This window comes from Schistocerca americana, chromosome 5, assembly GCF_021461395.2.
Source record: "Schistocerca americana isolate TAMUIC-IGC-003095 chromosome 5, iqSchAmer2.1, whole genome shotgun sequence".
In the NCBI taxonomy this organism is placed as follows: Eukaryota; Metazoa; Arthropoda; class Insecta; order Orthoptera; family Acrididae; genus Schistocerca; species Schistocerca americana.
The window spans coordinates 175,738,645-175,755,184 of NC_060123.1; the positions used below are offsets into that span (position 1 = coordinate 175,738,645).

At 44.1% G+C, this 16,540-nt stretch overlaps 1 protein-coding gene across 4 annotated transcripts in view; it reads left to right on the forward strand.

Moving 5' to 3' along the window:
• The window catches only part of LOC124615313, a 254,126-nt gene that overhangs the window by 213,512 nt on the left and 24,074 nt on the right, over positions 1 to 16,540 (forward strand). For 3 of the 4 annotated variants that reach the window (XM_047143103.1, XM_047143104.1, XM_047143106.1), the window contains 2 exons: positions 1,361 to 1,542; positions 7,671 to 7,843. In XM_047143103.1, coding sequence (XP_046999059.1) covers positions 1,361 to 1,542; positions 7,671 to 7,843 — 355 coding nt within the window. The remainder of the gene's footprint in view (positions 1 to 1,360; positions 1,543 to 7,670; positions 7,844 to 16,540) is intronic. The other variant, XM_047143105.1, reaches the window with a different exon arrangement.

Below are 16,540 nucleotides of genomic sequence, written 5' to 3' on the forward strand. Positions count from 1 at the left end.
AAAAACATGAGGTGGACAAAAATATGAAAACACTGTGAGAAATGCATGCTTGAATATAAATGCAGATGCTAGCCTAGCATGCACGTTGCATTGTTGTATTTGAGCACAAATGACACTTGTGCAATATATTACAAGTGTCAGCCAAGGTTAAACAGTATTTTCTGCAGTCGTGAATGCATTATGTCTGAGCTTTGAACATGGGCAAACTGTTGGTTTTCCTACAGTGAGTGCTTCCTAACCAAGATAGCTGAAGTGTTTAGTGTTTCAAGGTACGCCATATCAAAGATTTGTACCATGTATAGGGAAAGTGGAAACATACCATTTGCTAAGTCATAATGTGGATCAAAGTTGGTGTCAAGTGGCATGACAGATATCATTGAGGAGGATTGTGACAAAAGTAAGAGGGTGACAACTGCAAGAGTCGTTGCAGAACTGAATGTCACACTCATGAACCCTTTCGGCACCAAAACATGAAGGAGCTCCATAAGTTGTGTGATGCAGGACAAGATAGAATTCCTAAACCAATCATCTTTGATAGATATGCCTGTAATGGAAAAACATGGTGCTGAAATAATGAAAATTGGATTATGGAGCAATGGAAGAATGTCATTTAGTTGGGTGAGTCTTGTTTCACACTGTTTCCAACTTCTGGCAGAGTTTACATCCAAGACTGAAAAATTGCGGAGTATCAGTGATGATCTGGGCAGCCATACCATGGTATCCCATAGACCCCATGGATACTATGCAAGGCTGCATTGCTCCAAGGATTATGTGTCCATTTTAGCTTATCTGGTCCATCCCATTGTACAATGTTTGTTCCCCAATGGTAATGCTCTTTTCCAAGACAACAGGACTCCCGTTCACACAGCTCACATTGTCCAGGACTGGTTTTTCGAGCAAGAGGATGAAGTGCTATATCTCCCATGGCCACTAGATCTTGATGTTACTGAGCCCAAGCAGTCTACTTTGGAGAAAAGGGTGCATGATTGCTATCTGCCTACATAATCATTACCCGAACTTGCCACTATGTTGCAGGAAAAATAGTATACGATTCTCTTGAAAACCATTCAATAGTGTATTTGTCCATTTTGAGATGACTGGAAGCTGTTTCGAATGCCAAATGTTTTTCTAATCTGTGTAGGTATGGCAATGTGTTGTTGGTGTTTTCATATTTTTGTTCACTCCCTGTATGTATATTCATAAAACTCAATGTTAATTATATTATTCTATGCTCTAAATGTTTGTTCATTCATCTGGTCATTCGTTCATTCACAAGAATAAATGTTAGTGTTAAAATGAATTTTGAAAACACAGTGTCATCCTGTTTTTCAAATTCTCATTACATATTATTGTGTTCCAGATTAAATGGAAATGTCATAGCAAAAATGAAATTAGTTCTAGACAAGGACAAATATGAAAATGGAAAGCCACTGGATGAAGTTCCAGAGTCAGTTCAGCAAGTTCTCCTAGAGACTGTCAAAAGTGGCCGTGTTGGTGCACTCTCTGTTGATCCAAATTATGTTGAATTTGATCTTATAAAACGTAAGACATAGTTATATATTTTAAACAGTAAAATTAAGAATAAACTAGTAAACAACAAACAGATATATGAAGAACATATAGTTAACATTTTCCAATAAAAATGATAACTCAGGGTAGGCCAACAGGAATATGTAGTAATTGAGAATATAAGTGTTGGTTGAGCTTTGTAAGGATCTGAACTGAACACATATAATGTAAAGCTGCAGGGCATTCCTCGGGATCACAATCCTATGTCACACCGCTGAGTTGTTGAATAATGATTTCTCTTGCCATTTTATATATTTTCTGTCTTTCATTTCCTCCACCTGGTCTTTGGTTCTTTGTACAGTAATCTGATGTTCCTGAAGCTTGAAATTCAATTAGTAAGTGATTTTTCAATCTGTTGCTGTGTGCACTATGATACATGATTAAAATCTGATAATTTGCAGAAGTATAAGCATTCTGTAAGGTGGTTCTTATTGGAAAATCTGACATAATGAAATTCTGCTATTAAACCACTGATTCTGGTATAAGGAATTCAGAGAGAAAAACGTAGTAGTACTTTTTTAAATGAAAAAAAAAATATTAGTATGTAGGTCAGACCATGGTACAGAATGTTGGATCAAGCATAATTTGAAAAATAACCACAGGTAATAAATGCAGATTAGGATTTAATATCAAAGCAAAATTAAGTTATTAGATACTTACTAAAACCTTGAAATGCTGAAAGATAGGGAAGGTAATCAGCTGTGTCCTTTTGAAAGGAACAGTGCTGATGTTCACCATCGCTGATTTGGTGAAACCATGGAAAACTTTAATTTTTATGACTGAATGAGTAGCTGAATCCAGCTTCTCCTGAATGAAATATGCAGAGTTCCTCATGTGGTGCTGACATTTACTACTAGTGGAGATTAATACTACTGTTAGATGTTTGGTCATCTGGTACACAGGTGCGCCTATGTGATTCACAGTTGGATGCAGAGTAACGTCTTGTTTGTGAACATCTGGTAAGCCGTAGAGCCTTTGTGGTGCAATAGCTCAAGGTCAAAGCTTATTAATGATTTCCTCTGGTAGGGAGTGACGTAAAAGCTCAGTGGTCTTGTTCTTCACTTTGTCGGGTCTCCCTTTGGTTTTCTGTGTGCTGGATCTTCAAATGGGTTGTAAGTTTTGTAATTGTACTTGACAGTGGAAGTACTACAGTGGCATCTCTTTTGCCCACAGGTAGAATGGCTATTTCAGGGTCATTCCTTAGTTCTTGAATGGCAGCTCTTCCTGCTTTTGTGGTGTTTGTACTTCGTGTCCTGCCTCTAATGTGTGTGACACATTTCATAACATATTTCATTCCTGTCATCACTGGGCAGGGTGAAAATTACTGGTAAAACTCATGTGCACATTTACACACGCACAACTACACACACATGACCACTGAGGCTGGATGGCCAGAGACATTGGTCGTGTGTGTGTGTGTGTGTGTGTGTGTGTGTGTGTGTGTGTGTGTGTGTGCTTTTATTGTCTGTGTGTTTTCAAGTTTCTACCATATCATACAGTTCTAATAAATACGTATTTGTCCAGTGCAGTGTCATCTATTCTTTTGATCTTGTCACAGTACTTCTACATGCTCCTAATTACAAGGAACCCCTTGAATTGAGATCACAAGTACAATCTTTAGTAAGGCTCCTTTGAAAATGTTGAATTAGCAATTACATCAGGAAAAATATTAGCTGCTAATGACTCACCATGTGCATCAGGAGGGTGACAGAGAATGAGTGTTTGGGAGGTGGAGAGCTCAATCTTCTATGGGATGTATGTATTACCCTTCATAAAATGGACATCATCGACTTTTGAGAAATCTTTAAAACAAACCATTAACTTGTGCCATGAACACTGAATGAAAAATGGCATGCCACAGTGATCACGAAGGTTTGCACCATTAAGTTCTAAGGCAAACTCCTTGGTAATTAAAACCATGCAGGATATTCAGCTAGGTATCTACTCTTAAAGAATTCATATAGAATCATATTGTGTAATGGGGTGGTGAGAACTGTTGGAATGGAATGTGATGGGATGCAACCAAATGTGAAACAGTCAGTCATGGTGCTTATCATGAAACTGGCTATCCTTTAAGGCATAGCTGCAGATCGTGTGATGATGAATTTTATAAGCATAGAAAAAACAAATATCCAGAGGCTGAAATTGTCCAATGGTTTCAGGTGGTATGAACTGCAATGTTGCACACTTTTCAGGAGTGATAGTTTGTTCTAAATATCTGTCCGTCCAATTTATCATCTAGATTAACAGTTGGCATAATTGTGCACAAACACATCAGGACATAGATGTTAGTTGATTTTGATACAACTCTCTTGGTACTTCTAATTTCCATGGTCCATTTCATATGCATTTCCTCTTTGAGTCCTCAATTGGTCAGACCTGAAAGTAAATTCCTTTCTGGACAATTGGATATGTATATTTATCTCATCTATAAATTTTCAGGCCAATTGCAGTTTGCTGTGTGTTGTCAGATTGCATTTGAAATTTTGTTATCTTAAATCTTCCAATGCTGTTTGAAGTTATGCGTCATTCATTACTTCTCTTGAAATCATTGTAATCTACATTGTGTGCAGTGCAATTTGATGTGCATAACGTAGTAAGTCACTATCAGGCTCATCCTGTAAATTGTATCAACCATCTTCGAAACATGGAAAAACCAGTGTTTGTAACAAGTGCACCCTGTCTGCCCTTGAATATCCTTAGTTTTTCTTATGCACTACATGGTCACATTGCTGCAAACTTATTCGAAATTTGTTCACAACTGTTTTTTTTACCATATTGTCCTATACTACTTTTCAGTGGAGATGGGATTTGTGGCTTCCTGTCTGACATGACAATGAACTACATGGCTTAACACTTGTTTGCTATACCACCTTCACTTTTTAAGCACATTTCATCATAACTGTACTCCTAGTGGGCACAGTTGAGTATATATGACACGACACTTGCCACTGACTCATTTTGCAGAAATGCTAATATTTCGTTTGACATTTATTTCTCACCCCGCAAAATTTATTCAATTTTTTTCTGATGAAATGTCAACTTCGGTGACTCTTGCTGTAGATGTAATGCAATGTTTGCTTTTTTTATGATTGCCATTGCTTTGCTTTATAACAGCACCATTAGCACTGTTGTGAGTTACTTGTAGGCTAAGCAGTTCACCTACACTCCATAGCCCCATGCTGTGCTCAGCATCGGATACCTCCAGTTCCACCTCCTGTTGCCATTAGCAGGCAGTATTGTGGTTGCATGGTAGAGAATGTGAGGGCTGTCGAATGCCGTAAACATCATTGGCCTTTTGTGACCTCTTACTCAAGGGGTTCCTTGTCAGAATGGAATGTTTTAAGTCCCTCATTGAGATTTGACACTACTGCCTCTTTATTTAGTTTGCTGAACATATAAATTTTCCTACTTGTTTTAGTGTAAGGGGATAGATAAAAGATCTACTCACCGAGTGGCAGCAGAAGAAAGTCATCCAGAACCCAAGGTCAGGGGAGACTTACCAGACAGGACGAAAAGGAAGACAGACTGTAGGGACTGCACGGGACGATATCTGAAAACCTGGTAGCGTAAATGTGAAAGATAGAAGGGTAATATGCAGGAAAGAGATTACTGTGCAAATTTTGAGCATGAGTTAATAAGAGCTAAAACGTGAGTGCACTGTATGTGGTAGAGGTGGGTGGGGGGCCTGCAGAAAAGAGACAGGTCAAAAAACGAAAGATAATTGGGAGTGAAGAACGGAATAGATACTGTGAATAAATGGTGAGAGCTAAGAAATTTACACAAAGTAAGGCTAGTTGCACTGCCAGAACCAAGGACATATTGTAGCACCAGTTCCCACCTGCTGAGTTCTGGGAAACTCATGTCTGAGTGAAGAATCCAGATGTCAGATGTGATGAAACAGGCACAGAGGTCATGATTGTCATGTTGTAGAGCATGCTCTGCATCAGGATGTTGTGTTGCCTGTACAATCCTCTGCCTATGCCCAATCATCCCAACTTATAACTAGGTGATGGTCATGCCAGCATAAACAGCCAAACATTGTTTACATAACAGCTGGTATATGACATGTGTCATTCACAGGTGACTCTCCATTTGATAGTATATGTTTTGCCAGTTACAGGGCTGGTATAGGTGATGGTAAGAAGGTGCATAGGGCAAATTTTATAGCAGGGATGATTACTGGGATAGGAGCCGTAGGGTAGGGATGTGGGTGCAGGATGAGCATAGGGTTTGACAAGGGTATTTCAGATATTGGGAGGGCAACTGCAAGCTGTTCTAGGTGCAGTGGCCAAATGTCAGGCAGAATGGGTCTCATTTCAGGCACAACTTTAGGAAGTCATAGCTTTGTCAAAGTAGCTGATAAATAAATTCAAGCCCAGGATGATAATGAGTGACAAGTGATATACTCGTAGGTTGTTTGTTTGGAGGGATCAACAGTGTTGCATTGGATGTGATGGCCCAAGAAACCTGCCTTTGAAATTGGCTGATGGTTTAATTACATCCAGTTGATTTCTACTTATTTTAGTTGCCTTTTGTACTTTGATAATCATTGTTGCTACAACCACCTCCTAGTCAATGACCAGTTTGACATCTTAAAAGATAAGTTTTTGGCTACATCTGAGAATGTCTCTTGTGACTGATACAAGGATCAAGTTATAAGTTTATGCCCACCTTTGATACTGAATCTTGGCAAACAATGGTGTGTGTGTGGGGGGGGGGGGGGGGGGGAGAGAGAGAGAGAGAGAGGATGTTTTATTAGCTCTGAGTAACAACTGTGCCCTTAAGTTGTCATCATCACATTACTGCTCAGTATCTCTTTCCTGTTCATATATTAAGTACTATAAAGAGATAATATGGAAATGGGGTCACTAAAAATGCTCCACAGACCTATTAAAGATTGACCTGAATGGAATACAATCAAAATAATGAATGAAAAAATCTACTCATTGTGCTGGGGTGATATTGAACAATGGCACATTAACAAAATAACTAGTAGACTGCTGCATATTAGCCTCAAACTTGAAGATAAGGTTACTGGTTCATTTTGCACATCTTCACCCCATGTTATCTTTTGAGCAGCTATTGTAAACTAAGCTCAGGTGTGCTATAATAATGTATTGTCAAATCAATAATTATTGCTTCTCATGCAGATTCCCAAAGCAGTTACTTCTTGATAGTATTTTTTACTAATAATAAAAATCAGCTCCAGTTTAAGTTCAGTTTACCTAATGACAAAATTAAGAGGTAAAAATAATAATGTGTAGAATTTACCCCCTTACTCAGAATTTAAGGTGGATTTCTGTGTTCTGGTGCAAAGGTTTTGCGCAAAAATAACTCAAATGGGAAGAAGAAGAAGAAGAAGAAGAAAATTAAAATTTAGTAAATTACTATTCCTTCTACAAATTATCTCATCTTCCAAATTCAAGGCAAGATAATTCCAGTTAGCTGTGGGGCACCAAATAATGCTTATTGTAAACATGTCTCTTATCTCACATCAAGTAGTTTATTCTTAATCTGTGACAAATATTAAAGTTTTTTTGCAAAAGCTTACCAGTAGTTATTGAAGATCAGTGGAGCACCAGTAGTGTTTTACTGTCAAATTTAGATTATGGAGACACAAATAATATTTAGAAGTGTAGTGACAGTTTATTGTAAATACAATCTACATAATTTTGAATAACTGGTTCTCTCTGCTAATGTTTACCAGTAACATTTTCTATTGTGTAAAGTGTTTGCTCAGCATAATCCAACTCACTATATAGCGGAGATGCTGAGTTGCAGAGAGGCACAACAAAAAGATTTTCACACTTGAAGCTTTCGGCCAATGGCCTTTGTCAACAATAGACACAGATACGTGCACACACACACACACACACACACACACACACACACACACACACAACTGCAGTCTCAGGCAACTGAAACTGATGGTTTCAGTTGCTTGAGACTGCAGTTGTGTGTGTGAGTTGCACAGCTCCACTATATAATGAGTAACAACTTTCCTTCTCATAATATTGTTACATTTCATCTTGGATTTTCCATTGTTTGATTTTAACTAAAATAATTATTATGTATTGAATAAATTGTCTCTTTTCCAGAAGTATCAGATTTACCAGAAAACACAGAAAATACTGAAAATAAAGACACAGTCCTTTCTGCAACAAAGCTGTATATCGTTCTTGGGTGTATTGCAGCACTGGTGTTCATAGCAATTGTTCAAGCAGCTTGCACTATTTATAAAACAGTTAGAAGCCCTGCATCACACCACAAGGTAATCCTAAATGAAACTTTTTTAGTATAAGATAAACCTTCCATTTATTTCATTGACTGCTTTACATGTAAACCAGATATTTATATTTCAAAATTATTTCTTTTTATTTATATTAAAATAATGATCTAGTGTTGAGATGGCATCACATAGTAAACTTAGAAAATCTGTACAAAGTGTAGCAATCTAGAACCTCAGTTGGCTTGTATGCCATCACATCTCAGACTGGAAACCAGTGGCATTTGTGTTATGCTCATAAGTAGGCCTTGACTTGGAAACTGTCATTTCCCATTTATGGCAGAACATGTATTTGTAGTATTTGTATTTTAATACAAACTGTGATGTATAATGACTTGACAGATCTAGATCTAAGAGTATGGCATACATCTTTGTCCTCTTCTAAAGTGTTTTTCATTTATTGGTTCACTTGTAAGAATAATAAGGAGTTTCCTACACTTCCTGCAACTTATCATCAGGTTAGGTAGCCTACATTAGAAACTAATCCTCCTATTGTTTATAAATAAAGGGTAGATAAAAGATAAGGTGAGATCTCTTATTTGCCATTCATCTTTGGCTTCTTCTTGCTATACACTGTTGTGGACGGTTTACATGAATTTTTCACATAGCATCACTACTTATGCAAAATTTATTAAATGTGATTTATAAAATGTTAGTGTGGCTCTTGCTCAAGGGTAAAGGTTGGCTGAGGTGATGGACCTGCCATCTTACCCTCCTAGTGTCACAGGAAATAAAGACTACACTCTACCTGGCATTAGATCAATTGGCCAGTCACAGATTTGCACCACAGGGTGTATTTGATTAGGAAATGTTGAAACAGTCCAGTATTTATCAAAATGGCAGTTCATCTCCTGCAATATCATGAAAGTCTTCTTCTGGAGTCCTCATTTACATCAGTGTAATGTAGATTACTTCTGCAGATCTCCTTTACACAGTTATTGTCACTATTTTAAATAGTCATTTCATGATGATCTACTGTGAAGTTATGAAAAATAATAGAACCTCGTATACAGAATGTTGTAATTAAATATTCTAATTACAGTTTTATAGTAAAAATGATTTTGTGACGTACTGGCTTCTACTTGAACTAAGCTGGGGCTTGTAAAACCTGGTGTCTCCTAATGCAACTCACAAACTTTTCTTGTATCTACTTTCAAGGTATCTTCTTCTTTGTCATGAGCTGAAGGGACAAATGAATAATTCATGAGCTGAAAAAGTATGTGAAGATATTTTCCAGTAACCAAATTAATTAGAAAGAAAGAAAGAAGCCCAAGTGTTGAAAGTTTATACCAAAAAGTTACTTCCCCCCTCCCCAACCCCGTTCCATTACTTCTGACCTGTTTTATTGAAACTTTCTTTGCAAGGAACAGCAAAATGTGTGGGAAGTATCTATGCCAGAATGATACCTGTCACATAATACAGAGACTTACTGACTCACACAATATGGATCTCTCTCTCTCTCTCTCTCTCTCTCTCTCTCTCTCCCTCTCTCTCCCCCCTGCGGGTCCGGGGTAAGAATAGGCCCGAGGTATTCCTGCCTGTCGTACGAGGCGACTAAAAGGAGTTTCAACCGTTTCGGCCTTCCATGTGATGGTCCCCCTTGGGGTTTGACCTCCATTTTTCAAAATTCTACTGAAGTACGAGCCTTTTGGGGAAGGACACCTTACGTGGTGTACCACTGGTCCTAAGTGCACTAAGACCTTGGCACTCAGCATTGCACCGGCGTTGTAACCATACCCACTATTCCTCAAATTGGGCCTAAACGCCTGATGGGTTGTCCAAGTTACGCCCATAGTGCATCTCCATCTGCCCCAGTGATCATGATGGACTTTCCATGGCACCAGAAATCCAGCACGGTAGCCAGCCCGTTGTGGTGGGGTCGTCATGTACCCTCTAGGTTGTAGCCCCCTGACAACACAGGGATCGTACTGCCGATACCTGAGCTGCACCCTCCCCACGTCGGCCTAGGAGTAGATGCCCGTCTCCTTGGGGCATCTGGACTCCCGGCAATGGTCATCCTGCCAGGTGGCCCTTGCTGCGGCTGGGTGGCGCCCGTGGGGAGAGCCCCTGGTCGGAGTGGGTGGTATCGGGGCGGACGTTTCGCAGATGGAACGTCAACACGTATCAGGTCGCTCTGCGGCCAAGTCTTTCAAAAGAAAAGGTACCGTTTCTAGTCCTGGTTCTCCTGCCCTTTCCCCCTTGGCCACTCCATGGGAGGAGGGACAGGCCCGCCGGCTTGGGGCGAAGTACTTCCCCCGCTATTTGGTCTGTTCTCGAACCGATGGGGGGACATTCGCCACCTCCAAGCCCATGTTCTTTGTTCAGCACATTGAGGACATCTTCAGGGAAATCGAGGCTCTCAGCAAGATGCGTTCAGGGTCCGTTCTTATCAAGACCACCTCCGCCACACAGTCGGTGGCGCTCCAGGCGTGCGACCGCCTAGGGGACATCCCAGTATCCATTGTCCGACATCTGGCACTAAATAGGATGCAGGGGGTTATTTTTCATCGTGACCTCCTGCTACAATCTGATGAGGAGCTCAGGGCCAACCTGGAGCGCTGAGGCGTGCATTTCATCCGGCGAGTCCAGTGCGGCCCCAAAGACCGTCGCATCGACACCGGGGCCTTTATCCTCGCCTTCGAGGGGGACGTTCTCCCGGAGAAGGTAAAGGTGATGTGCTACCGGTGTGACCTGCGACCTTACGTCCCGCCTCCTATGCGCTGTTTTAGGTGTTTGCGCTTTGGGCACATGTCGTCACGGTGTGAGGCTGAGCCCCTTTGTGGCGATTGTGGATGTCCTCTTCGTGAGGAACATACATGCACCCCACCACCTCGGTGCATTAATTGTCCTGGCGTCCATCCTCAGACTGCCCCGCATATCAGAAGGAGAAGAAGATACAAGAAATCAAAACTTTGGATTGGCTCTCTTATTCTGAGGCCCGGAGGAAGTACGACCGCCTCCATCCCGTGCCATTGACCACTTCGTTTGCCTCAGTTGTGTCCACTCCTTCCACGGTATCCTCACCCCTATCCTGTCCCCCCTCCGCCTCCTCCGCCCATCAGGGGGCTCTGCCTCCGCCTCCCAAATCCCTCCCTTCCAAATCCTCCTCCCCCGTGGCCCCCACCCCCTCTGCCCCAGGGGCCACCCTTCCTCCTCCTCCGCCCCCCATGCCACCTGAGAAGCGATCCTCTTCTCAGGCGTCCATCGGGGAAATGTTCCGGACCCCAGCTTCCGAGGTCTGGCATTCCAAAATGGACCCCGCGCGTAAGGACCTTCTTCGGGTCCAGCCCACCATCCCTGTGCCTCCTTGGCCTTCCAAGAAGGCCTCCAAGAAGAAGTCTCTATCCCCCTCTCCACCCCGGCGCGTTTCGTCTGACACTCCATCCGTGAGTCGCTGCTCCCGGCCGTCCTCAGTTTCGCCGGGACGCTCTGCTGCCAGGCGCTCCGCCAGCCTTTCGTCGGCAAATGATACGGCCCCTCCTACACAACCAGGGACAGCGGCCGCAGCTGGCGACGAGTCGATGGAACCGGATCTGCCTCCCGTCGGTTGTAGCATTGTTCCCTCGCAACCTGGCCCTCCGCGGCCGTCGGGTGACCAGCTCTTCCCCCGTCTCATTCCCCCAACTTTTTGACTAGCGATGGCGTTGTTTCATTGGAACATAAGAGGTATTCGATCTAATCGGGAGGAATTACAACTGCTCCTCCGCCTGCACTGTCAACTCGTCCTTGGTCTCCAGGAAACCAAGTTGCGCCCGACTGACCGTATTGCCTTTACCCACTATACCTCGGAGCGGTATGACCTCACCCCTGTGGGCGGTATCCCAGCTCATGGTGGGGTCATGTTGCTCGTTCGGGACGATGTCTATTACCATCCCATCCCATTGACCACCCCACTCCAAGCAATAGCTGTCCGCATTACTGTTTCTGCTTTTACTTTTTCAGTTTGTACCATCTACACTCCACCGTCATCTGCTGTTAGTCGGGCTGACATGATGCACCTGATCGTTCAGCTTCCCCCGCCGTTCTTATTGTTTGGCGACTTCAATGCCCATCATCCCCTTTGGGGCTCTCCTGCATCCTGTCCAAGAGGGTCACTCTTGGCGGATGTCTTCAACCATCTCAATCTTGTCTGCCTCAATACCGGCGCCCCGACTTTCCTCTCGGACTCTACTCATACCTACTCCCACTTGGACCTCTCGATCTGTTCTACCACTCTTGCCTGTCGGTTCGAGTGGTATGTCCTTTCTGACACCTATTTGAGCGACCACTTCCCCTGTGTCGTTCGTCTCCTGCACCACACCCCATCCCCACGTCCTTCGAGCTGGAACATACTGAAAGCTGACTGGGGACTTTACTCCTCCCTGGCGACCTTTCCGGACCACGATTTTCCCAGTTGTGACAGTCAGGTCGAATACCTCACGGCTGTTATCATCAATGCTGCCGAACGTTCCATTCCTCGTACTACTTCTTCTTCACGTCGCGTTTCCGTCCCCTGGTGGAACGAGGCTTGTAGGGACGCTATCCGTGCTCGACGACGTGCTTTACGCACCTTTCGCCCCCATCCTACGTTGGCGAATTGTATTGAATATAAACGACTCCGAGCGCAGTGCCGTAGAGTCATCAAAGACAGCAAAAAAGCTTGTTGGGCCTCTTTCACCAGCTCCTTTAACAGTTTTACTCCCTCTTCCGTCGTTTGGGGTAGCCTGCGCCGGCTGTCGGGCATTAAGGCCCATTCCTCGGTACCTGGCCTGACCTCAGGTAATGAGGTCCTTGTTGATCCTGTGGCTGTCTCCAACGCCTTTGGCCGCTTTTTTGCGGAGGTTTCAAGCTCCGCCCATTACCATCCTGCCTTCCTTCCCAGGAAAGAGGCAGAAGAGGCTCGGCGACCTTCCTTCCACTCGCTGAATCTGGAAACTTATAATGCCCCCTTTACTATGCGGGAACTCGAACGTGCGCTTGCACTGTCCCGGTCCTCTGCTCCGGGGCCAGATGCCATTCACGTTCAGATGCTGGCACACCTTTCTCCGGCGGGCAAAAGCTTCCTTCTTCGTACCTACAATCACGTCTGGACCGAAGGTCAAGTCCCCATGCGTTGGCGTGACGCTGTTGTTGTTCCTATACCCAAACCCGGGAAGGATAGACACCTTCCTTCTAGTTACCGCCCCATTTCTCTTACAAGCTGTGTCTGTAAGGTGATGGAGCGCATGGTTAATGCTCAGTTAGTCTGGATTCTTGAATCTTGACGACTACTTACTAATGTCCAATGCGGCTTTCGTCGCCGCCGCTCCGCTGTTGACCACCTTGTGACCTTGTCGACATTCATCATGAACAACTTTTTGCGAAGGCGCCAAACGGTAGCCGTGTTCTTCGACTTGGAAAAGGCTTATGATACCTGTTGGAGAGGAGGTATCCTCCGCACTATGCACAGGTGGGGCCTACGCGGTCGCCTGCCCCTTTTTATTGATTCCTTTTTAACGGATCGAAAGTTTAGGGTACGTGTGGGTTCCGTATTGTCCGACGTCTTCCTCCAGGAGAACGGAGTGCCTCAGGGCTCCGTCTTGAGCGTAGCCCTTTTTGCCATCGCGATCAATCCAATTATGGATTGCATTCCACCTAATGTCTCAGGCTCTCTCTTTGTCGATGACTTCGCGATCTACTGCAGTGCCCAGAGAACATGCCTCCTGGAGCGCTGCCTTCAGCGTTGTGTAGACAGCCTCTACTCATGGAGCGTGGCAAATGGCTTCCGGTTCTCTGAAGAGAAGACGGTTTGTATCAACTTTTGGCGATATAAAGCGTTCCTTCCGCCATCCTTACTTCTCGGTCCCGTTGTTCTCCCATTCGTGGACACAACTAAGTTTCTAGGGCTCACGTTGGACAGGAAACTGTGTTGGTCTCCACATGTCTCTTATTTGGCGGCCCGTTGTACACGTTCCCTTAATGTCCTCAGAGTTGTTAGCGGTTCATCTTGGGGAGCGGATCGCACTGTCCTGCTTCGCTTGTATCGGTCCATAGTCCGATCGAAGCTGGATTATGGGAGCTTCGTCTACTCGTCTGCTCGGCCGTCCCTCTTGCGCCGGCTCAACTCCATCCACCATCGGGGGATACGTCTTGCGACCGGAGCCTTCTACACTAGTCCTGTCGAGAGTCTTTATGCTGAAGCTGCCGAGTTACCATTGACCTACCGGTGCAACGTACTGCTGTGTCGGTATGCCTGCCGGCTGTTGTCTATGCCCGACCACCCCTCTTACAAGTCCTTCTTCGCCGATTCTCTCGACCGTCAGTACGGGTTGTATGTGTCTGCCCTGCTGCCCCCCAGAGTCCGCTTCCGTCGCCTGCTTCGACAATTGGATTTTGCCCTCCCTACCACCTTCAGAGAGGGTGAGAGCCCGACACCACCTTGGCTCCAGGCTCCGGTTCATATTTATCTCGACCTCAGCTTACTCCCGAAGGAGGGTACTCCGGCTGCAGTGTATTGCTCACGGTTTGTCGAACTTCGTGCTCGACTTGCCGGTCACACCTTTATTTACACTGATGGCTCCAAAACTGACGATGGTGTTGGCTGTGCCTTTGTCGTCGGGGCCGCCACCTTTAAATACCGGCTCCTCGACCAATGTTCCAGCTTTACGGCCGAGCTTTTTGCTCTCCATCAGGCCATTCAGTATGCCCACCGCCACCGCCATTCATCGTATGTACTCTGCTCTGACTCACTCAGTGCTCTTCAGAGCCTTGGAGCTCCCTATCCGGTCCATCCCTTGATTCAACGGATACAGCAATCCCTCCATTCTTTCACTGATAATGGTGGTTCTGTCAGCTTTCTGTGGGTTCCCGGACATGTAGGAGTGCCTGGGAATGAGGCTGCGGATGCTGCAGCCAAGGCTGCAGTCCTCCTGCCTCAGCCAGCCTCCCATTGTGTCCCGTCATCTGACGTTCGTGGGGATGTATGTAAGAGGCTTGTGTCGTTGTGGTGGGATGCTTGGTCATCCCTCCAAGGAAACAAGCTCCGGGCAGTAAAACCGCTCCCAACTGCTTGGACAACATCCTCCCGACCATCTCGGCGCGAGGAGGTCCTTCTGACCAGGTTGCGGATTGGGCATTGCCGGTTTAGCCACCGCTACCTGCTCTCCGGTGACCCAGCCCCGCAGTGCCCTTGTGGTCAGGCATTAACAGTGCGCCATGTTTTATTGTCGTGTCCCCGTTTTAGTCAATTTCGTGTTGTCCTGTCCCTGCCATCTACTTTATCGGATGTTTTAGCTGATGACGATCGAGCGGCTGCTCGTATTCTGCGTTTTATAACTTTAACTGGCTTGTCCAAAGACATTTAACCTTTTTACTTATTTTATCTGCATCTTTGTCAGGTCCTTCTGGTGTCCCCCCATCCCCTTGAGTTTTAGCAGATTCCATGTGCTCTAACACCAGTGACTGGGCGCTAATGACCTCAGCAGTTGAGCGCCCTTAAACCCTACCAAAAAAAAAAAGAAAATCTCTCTCTCTCTCTCTCTCTCTCTTTTTTGCCATGCCTCTTATGTGGCTTTCATAAATGAAACTAAAAGTCATGGTATTCTTAAACATACTCTTCAAGTCTCTCCACTTGTTTACCTATTGTTTCAAAAGTTGATAATCAAAGTGAGAACCATGAAATAATGCAATAATAAATACCTAATCAGATGTGAATGATGAACCCTTAAATCAAGATAGAAAATAATTTACAAGATATTATGTACAGCAGTAGCATTATTTTCAACAATAAAGAGACTTATAAAAGCAACATGAAAACAGAGACAACCATTGTTATAAGGTCATATGTATTTAAATAGTTAGTTTGCATTTACTGAATAACTAGCTGTGCACCAGCATTGCCTGGATGTGTATTTACTCCAATCTTCTCTTAATACACCTCCTCCTCCCCTCCTCCCTGTCCATTTCCTCCTCCTCCTTCTCTCTCTCTGTCCATGTCTTCTTCCCCCTATCTCTCTCTTTCTCCCTCTCCTCATCTCCTCCTGTCCCCTTTCTCTGTCCACCTCTTCCTCCCCTCTCTCTGTCCATATCCTCCACCCTCCTATCTGTGTCCATCTCTTCCTTCCCCTCTCTGTCCATCTCTTCCTCTTCACTTTCTCTCTCCATCACTAATTATCACCACCACCGTATTAGCAGGCTGGTGGTTCTTACCCACACAGTATTTCTTTCCAGATAGTAAGTAATATATGCACCATGTTTGGTTAAAATTGATCCAGGGGTTTAGGAGGAGCTTTTTACCTGTGGCTTTGGTAGAGTACACATGCGTCACAAATATTTAACATATTTCACACTTATTTGCACACATATTGCATCTGTATCTTTATCAAATCTCTCCCTGTAGTTTCATTTTCAAGCAGCTCAATTTTTATGACACTATTATCTCCTGAACAATGTGTTGTACAATGATATAATTCTGCAGGCACATCCAGTGATATATTTGAATACTGTCTGCAGAATGTGCCATGAGTACAATTAATTGCACAGAAGTAATAAATTAAAAGGTCATGTCTGATGCGTCAGTTTTACTGCAGGAGCAGTGAGCAAGCAGTAAACTATTTTCAGAATGAGATTTTCACTCTGCAGTGGAGTGTGCACTGATATGAAACTTCCTGGCAGATTAAAACTGTGTGCCTGACCGAGACTCGAACTCGGGACCTTTGCCTTTCG